The sequence below is a fragment of the Atta colombica genome, unplaced genomic scaffold (genome assembly GCF_001594045.1).
Source record: "Atta colombica isolate Treedump-2 unplaced genomic scaffold, Acol1.0 scaffold238, whole genome shotgun sequence".
NCBI lineage: Eukaryota > Metazoa > Arthropoda > Insecta > Hymenoptera > Formicidae > Atta > Atta colombica.
The window spans coordinates 3,479,125-3,486,857 of NW_017259336.1; the positions used below are offsets into that span (position 1 = coordinate 3,479,125).

The window sequence follows — 7,733 nt, forward strand, 5'->3', positions numbered from 1 at the left end:
GAGGGAGAAAGGGTGAAGGAGGAAAACGGAAGCATGATGCATATTTTATCGTGACAGTTCGATACTGTGCCAGACGTGATGAATGAAAATTAAATTCGACTGACGCATCTATTGACCGCCATATCGTGTAAGCTATAAAATGAAGATTATTCATTAAAATTGTGGAATTAATTTTGAGATTAATTTTTTTTCAAACGCTTGTCCTTGAATCTTTTTATCGTAACAGCTCTTCAATTTACATTTTACAATTACATTTACAATATTACACAACGTAAAATTGCAAATTTACTACGAACAATTTTTCGCCGATGTAATAAAAATGGTTAGACATAGTAATTTCAAATTACAACTGTATCTTCTCTGCAAGTAAAATCGTTTAAACAATTTAAATGATCCTGTTTCCAAAGAGTCGCTTTAAATGTGTAGCGCTCTTTTCTTCAACACAATATAATGACATTGTAATAATTCAACACGCTCTAAAATTCACGACTCGTCACAACACACGAACGCTGTGTGTGTTTGTATTTGTACCGGTATTTTGACTGTGGAAATATCAGCCGTTCTCCAATGCGAGAAATAACTCGAAAAAAGTTCCATTACGATTCGGGCAAGGTTTGTAAACAGCACATCTAGGCTCGATGGAAAGTGTCGAAGATGATTCGAGGGAAACGCCGTAACGAGATCAGGATGGGGCGAATACGGGCAAGGGGATGTAGATGCGGCGCCCCAGAGAGTTCCTTTGGTAGCTCAACTTTTGAAAACAGTGAAAGTCATTTAAAGTTTGCCCTGTGCGTTCGCCGCATCACCTCCCTCCCTCATTTTTTGTACCCTCTAACCATTCTCCGCCACCGCCGTGACATCCTTTTTCCTGTCCGGAGAAAAGTTCCACTCTCCCCCTTCATCCTTGCTATCAGAATCAAGCGTGTGCGACCCGACCCCGACGCGCTCGATCACTAAATCCTGCCCTCGTCTTTGATAGAGGAAGAAAAAGAGGAAGAGAAAGAGAAAGTGGGAGAGTTACCCCGAAATTTCACATTCGACTTAGCTTTTTGCTCGAACGGACTCTCATGCGATAGATCGACTCCTCACTCAGTGGCGTGAGGCTTGTGAAATGGAAGGACGAAGGCGCGCGCGCGTATAAGGACCTGGTCCTTACATTTCGAATACATTTGCTTGGCTTTGTGGAAAAGCTTCAGCTTCGTGGGCGAAATTTGCAGCGCGAGCTTCGACGAGATTCCCGCTGTGCATTGCTGCATCCATGCCGAGTAATTAAATGCAGAAGCTGGTGTAATTTCGACTAGAGTTTAGATTTCGATACTGCAAACTCACGAAACTAGTATCTATGTTCAACGACAATGTAAACGTGACATATTTACGTAATCGTCTATTGTACATAATCACAGTATTGCAAAAATAAAAGACAACAAATGTGCATATGCATTATTAACAAACATTTACAAAGTTGTGTGACAGCATAAAGACATATTTTAGACATATTTTATTCTTGTTAAATCTAAGAAACTTTAAAAATTTAAAGAAAACATTTTATATAAAAATCATATCTGTATAAAATTATACATGTATAATACGTTCGCAATTATCCATGTAAGTATTTCTTATTCCTTTTTTTTGCAGATGATTTTAAAATGAGATTAATAATGGTATAAAATTTAATTCAGAAACAAGATGTCTTGATCGTCTAAGTGCATCTACTTTATACATATATATGCTTCGTGATCAAACAAAAATAATTAGCGTATAGATAATTTTCAGAGAGTGCCAGTCTTTACTATAAAATAGAATAGAATAACATTTTTTTAATTGTTTATCATGTATTGTAATCACATTACTGACTAGATTCTTAGATGTACTATATGTATATTGTGTATAAAATTTATAATAAATAAAATATATTTTTTTAGATTATATTTAAATAATATTGGAAGATTGAGATTATAAAATCAATATTTAGTGTTTGAATAATTTATATATTCTATTTCAAACAATTAGTTATATTCAATATATATTTTGTAACAGTACAATATGAAAAAAAAGATTATCCTAATTTTTACATAAATTTTAATAAGATTATTGGGCTTTAATAATACTTTATATTTTCATAGCTTCAAATTCTCCGCTTTCGAAGATAGTCGTTAAATTCTGATTCGATTACACAGTGTTATCATGTTAACACGTATTTAATTTAAAAACTTTCAAATTGATAACAAAATAGTAGAAATGTGTGTGTTATAAATAGTTTACTTTATGATAACTCATAAAGTAAACTAGAGTTCTCTGTGTACAGTATACACTGTGTACAGTACAACAAGTATTTAATTCACATAATCTATCTTTCTTCTGTATTTTTTGGTACATGCTTCATCTGACTCTTTTTTTCTATAGGATTATCTCTACAATTTTGATAACTGATTACCGCAAATAAAATAAAAATTGTCGAAGTTTGCTCTACTACACAACGCAAAGCATGAGTTAGTCACATAAAGACTTTAAAATAAATTTACGAATTTACGAAATATTATGAGTTGGTGTTTACAATAATTTTTTTCGCAAGTATTATCAACTTATTATAAGTAAATAATAATTTGTCTCACTTATTATGAGAATAATTTTACATACATATTTTTTGTAATATAAGAGAATATATCTAATGATATGTATAATATCAACAGAGAAAAAGTTGCTTCGATTTAAAGAATTTCTTTGCTACGATTAAAGAAAAAAATTTCTTTGGTTTAAACACTATTTTTTTAAATCAAATAAAATTTCTTTAAATCAAATAAATTTTAGTTTTATCTATCGTTTTACGATATTTAATTTATCGTATTTTATTGTTATGGTGTGCAGTAGCTCGCACTTAACTAACAGTTAAATTTTACATACTTCAGATTTGATAATCTGGGAGACTTCCTTGCTGCACTCGATTACTTCGATTTCTTGATTCGAATTAAGGAAATTGTATACAAGACTATTAAGATGTCTCGAATTATTTATCAAGAAGTTGTATTATACTAGACTATGCTGAAGATGCTTGAATTAAGCAGAAACAGTATTTGTTATATATATATGTATTAGGTGTACAACTTTGCTTCCGCCGTTTTCCTATAGATGATTTTAGCGGTAAGTGGTGGTCGAAATAAATAGATCATAGACGTCATACAATAAACTTGGGCATCTGTCAACATAATCCCATTAGAAACATTAGTCGATTTGTGTCTGCATCATAAAGTTCTCGATTGAAAATGTCAGTTTACGAGCCAAATTCTCGTCATTTGTTTTAATTTTTTGCTTCAATATGAAGAAATCGCGGCTGAGGCTCATCGAATGCTCTCAAATACTTATGGTGAGGCTGCTATTAGTGAAAGAACGTGTCGTGAGTGGTTTCAACGCTTCAAGAACGGTGATTTTGACGTCCAAAGTCATGCTCTGTATTTGGTGGGACCAGTTCGGCGTAGTATATTATGAACTGTTAAAACCGACTGAAACAATCACAGGCGATCAGTATCGAACGCAATTGATGCGTTTGAGCCGAGCATTGAAAGACAAATGGCCGCAATACAACGAGAGACGATACAGTGATTTTGCAGCATGACAATGCTCGACCCCATGTTGCGAAAGTGGTCAAGACATTCTTGGAAACGTTGAAATGGGAAGTCCTACCCTACCCGCCGTATTCTCCAGACGTTGCTCCCTCTGACTATCACTTGTTTCAATCAATGGCACACGGCCTGGCTGACCAGCACTTCCGGTCTTATGAAGAAGTAAAAAATTGGATCGATTCATGGATAGCCTCAAAAGATGACCAGTTTTTTCGACGCGGGATTCGTACGCTACCCGAAAGATGGGAGAAAGTAGTGGCCAGCGATGGACAATACTTTGAATCATAAATGTATAACCAGTTTTTTACAATAAAGTCTCGAATTTCGGAAAAAAAACGGCAGAAGCAAAGTTATACATCTAATAATATTGAGAAATATATGTTAATCTAATCACTCCAATTATTGCAAATTTAGCAAACTCTTAATTGCCCGCTTTTTTCGTATTGTTTATTTGATATCTCAAAAGTCCAAGATTAATTGTAACTAAGTGACTTTATCTATTTTGACATCTCATTATCTGTCGAGTATTTGAGCTGTTAACATCGTTTTCTAACATACTCGCTATGTAAGTTTTAATTCTTCTTAATAATTTTAATATTAATTAGTTTTTACTGTATATAAAAAAAATTAATTAAATTAATATTTAACTAATTTTATTCACATACAATAAAAAATTTTTAATTCAATAACGGAAATAGTAATAGCATGTTTTTCCAATTCAACGTTACATGTAAGTGACTTACATATATACCTCAGTTATCTTCAAACAAAACTTTCTATCAAAATAATTTATTTGTATTCTATAGCATATCTGTCAATTTGATGTATAACTTTCCGTTAAGATTGGACACACTCATCATAATGCGATCTTACTTATAATTCATTGTTTTTGCATCATTAATAAATAATTTATATAAATTGCAATTGCAATTGCTTACTAAAAAAAAAAAAAAAAACTAACTTTTGATTATATTACACATTAATATCTTATGTTGGGTCATATTAATATTATACATATCATTAGATTTAATCTTTTGAGCCTATTATTATTACTTTTTTGTTTATAAAAGAATATATTGAACTTTTCATTAATAAAAAATACTTGTTGTAAAAAATAAAAGAAAGATATAAATACAATACAAAATAAAAATACTGTTTAAAACACAATAATATTATATTTTGTTCTTAAAGTTAAAGTCTCTATTTTCTGAAAATTTAAATTTCTCATTTAAAATATTTTTTAACGATTTACAAAAAACAAGTAATTTTAAATAAAAAATGATCCTTTTCGAAAATTTTGTTCATTCTATTGTGTAATATTTTTTATTAACAAAAATATATATATTTGCTTGTTACCGTTATATTCCTTAATGCCTGATATTTCGATTTAAAAAAATGAATACAATATGTTTATTTTTATAAAAATTATAAACAAAATTTATTGAATATACGCGATGTGAATACCAGCGTCTTCAAAAAATTCGGAGACGCTAAAATATGTCGAAAATATACGTAAAAAGCATTTATTATAGAACTAAATAAAATGTACTGGTGATAATAGTTCTGTTTTGAATGGAATTCACAAAATCAATGAAGATCAGTTTGTATTTTTTAAATGGCACACCCTCTATTTTTAATTGCATTTTATGACAATATATGTCAAGTATTGAAAGTTGTTCCTCTTATTTTCAACTATTGAAAGTTGTTCCTCTTATTTTCATTTTTACACTAAAAATAAAAATAAGAATAACATCCTCCAACGGTTTTGATTTTAGTGTATGTTACCAAACTCTAAATAAATCCAAAAAGATTTTAATTTAATCGAAAGCTTCAGATTAGATAAAAAAAGATTTTATCGAAAGTTTCAGATTAGATAATACAAATGCCAGTTTAGATTAGATAATACAGTGTATATAACTTTCAAACCTTATAATTCGAAATGTATTTAACTTTTAATAAAAATAATACTTTATTATAATGTTTTGGAAATAAGCTACAAGAATAAGCAATAAAAAATGGAGGATTCCATATAAAAAATTTAAACAGATTTTCATTGACCTTATGTATTCCACCTAAAGTCAAATTATCACCATTAAATACATTTCCATAACCGCTTCTTATATATATTTTGCTATAGTCGATTTTCGAGATATTTTAACGTTTCCGAACTTTTTAAAGGGCCTGAAAACAACAGTACATTGTTTTCGTAAGAAAACGTATAAAAAGGTATTTTAGAATTAAATTTTCATTAAAATATCACAAAGTGTACATATGTCAGGTTTATTTTTACTTGTTTTATGTATCATCATCAATAATATGTTTAAGATTCCAAAATTGTAAAATTATTCATCTGAATACTTTTACATTTATGCTCTTTTACAATTTTTTCTAAATTTTATTTACGCATTTTATAATAGACGTATCATTATTTTTTTAAATGATAAATTCAATATTATCTGGATTTTGTAATAAAATTAAAATTTGATATATTCTTTGCGTGTTTTTTTTAATCGTTGTTGAAGAATTGTTGTTAATGCAATTGTTGTTTTGCTTTTTAAGTTGTAAGTTGCAAGTAAATGTTTCAATGCAAACATGATGGCTTTCAAGTTTACTAACGGATCGTGGAGAAGCATTTTCCAAAACAGGTATGATGCTAAATAAATGTATTAAATCGTAAATTATGTAACATAGTTAACCTATTTCTTGTAAATACAAATATATAGTATCTAATCCTATCCCGTATCCTAAATTACTTAGATATCTATAGTTTCTTATCTTTTAAAACACATGACAAGAGTCATCAAAATTATACATCCTATATGTATATTTTATTTAATATATTATATAATAGTATTTGTTCAGCTAAATAAAAATAAACCATTTATTATAGATTATTAAGAAATATCACATGTATCAATACAATCGCCAAATCAATGTCCACGGTGAATAAAAAAGAAATCGATTACTTTACATTTTTTAAGAACTTATGGTGGAATGAGAATGGTCCAATGAAACCCCTTCATTTATACAATTCATTTAGAATACAGTTTTTGAAAGATGAATTGATAAACACTGGATTCAAAATACAAAACCCAGACTTTCCATTAGAAAAAATAAAAATTATGGAAGTTGGCTGTGGCGGAGGTATATTGACGGAGGGTTTAGCTAGAGCGGGAGCACAAGTAACCGGAATAGACGCATCGGAACAATTAATAAAAGTTGCTAAAGATCATGCAAAAATGAATCGCGATATATCAGAAAAAGTGAATTATGTTCACTCAACTATAGAAGATTTTGTTAATAAGGAAAGCGAAAACAGCACATATGATGCTATTATATCTTCTGAAGTTTTGGAGCATGTATCAGATCCACAACTATTTTTGAAGGTACAATATTATAATAAAAGATTTATTATTAAAGATTTATTAAATATATTTACTATATAAAAATTAAATGTTTCCCAAATGTTGTGTGCAGGAATGTATGAAAATTGTGAAACCTGGGAAATCGATTTTTCTAACGACAATAAACAGAACTTTAACATCTTGGTTATCTACTATTATAGCAACCGAATACATTTTCAGAATTATACCTTGTGGTACTCATACATGGAATAAATTTATTACGCCACATGAAGTTCAATGTATATTAAAGAATTGTAAGTTTGATTTTTGTTAATTCTAAGAAAATATTAAAAAATAATTTGTTGCATAAAAATCATATCTATATACTTATATATATATGTATTACAAGTCCGTAGTACCAATTATAAATATTTCTTAATCCTTTCCTTTTTTTCTACAGATGATTGTGAAACAAGATCGATTCGTGGTGCGAAATTGAATCTAATAACACGTAAATGGTCTTGGTCATCAAGTCTATCTACTTTTTATTTACTACATGCAATCAAACAAAAAGAAACTGGCGTATAAATAATCTTTGAATTTATATTCATAAATATAAAATATTATTTTAATATTAAACAAAAAATATAAGTTAAAATGTCTTTATACAAATTTCACAGCATATAAAATTATATTTTCGATGCAAAAACTTTCGTTCTTTTGATAATTTTGTAATTCCATAATATTTCATGCATTTGCATTATTTCTCTAC

At 29.2% G+C, this 7,733-nt stretch overlaps 1 protein-coding gene across 1 annotated transcript; it reads left to right on the forward strand.

The window, feature by feature from the left end:
- Positions 1-4,141: 4,141 nt before the first annotated feature.
- On the forward strand, positions 4,142-7,549 carry LOC108688665 (ubiquinone biosynthesis O-methyltransferase-like). The gene is made up of 5 exons (XM_018194996.1): positions 4,142-4,182; positions 6,177-6,262; positions 6,508-7,003; positions 7,095-7,275; positions 7,422-7,549. The coding sequence occupies exons 2-5, from the start codon at positions 6,210-6,212 to the stop codon at positions 7,547-7,549; spliced, it is 858 nt and encodes a 285-aa protein (XP_018050485.1). The 5' UTR covers positions 4,142-4,182; positions 6,177-6,209.
- Positions 7,550-7,733: the final 184 nt, after the last annotated feature.

Excerpts from the sequence above, each read along its gene's own strand:
- LOC108688665 (XM_018194996.1), top strand. The coding sequence starts at position 6,210 with ATGATGGCTTTCAAGTTTACTAACGGATCGTGGAGAAGCATTTTCCAA. Across the intron at positions 6,263-6,507 it reads AGAAGCATTTTCCAAAACAG|ATTATTAAGAAATATCACAT; the intron begins GTATGATGCTAA and ends CATTTATTATAG. Across the intron at positions 7,004-7,094 it reads ATCCACAACTATTTTTGAAG|GAATGTATGAAAATTGTGAA; the intron begins GTACAATATTAT and ends TGTTGTGTGCAG.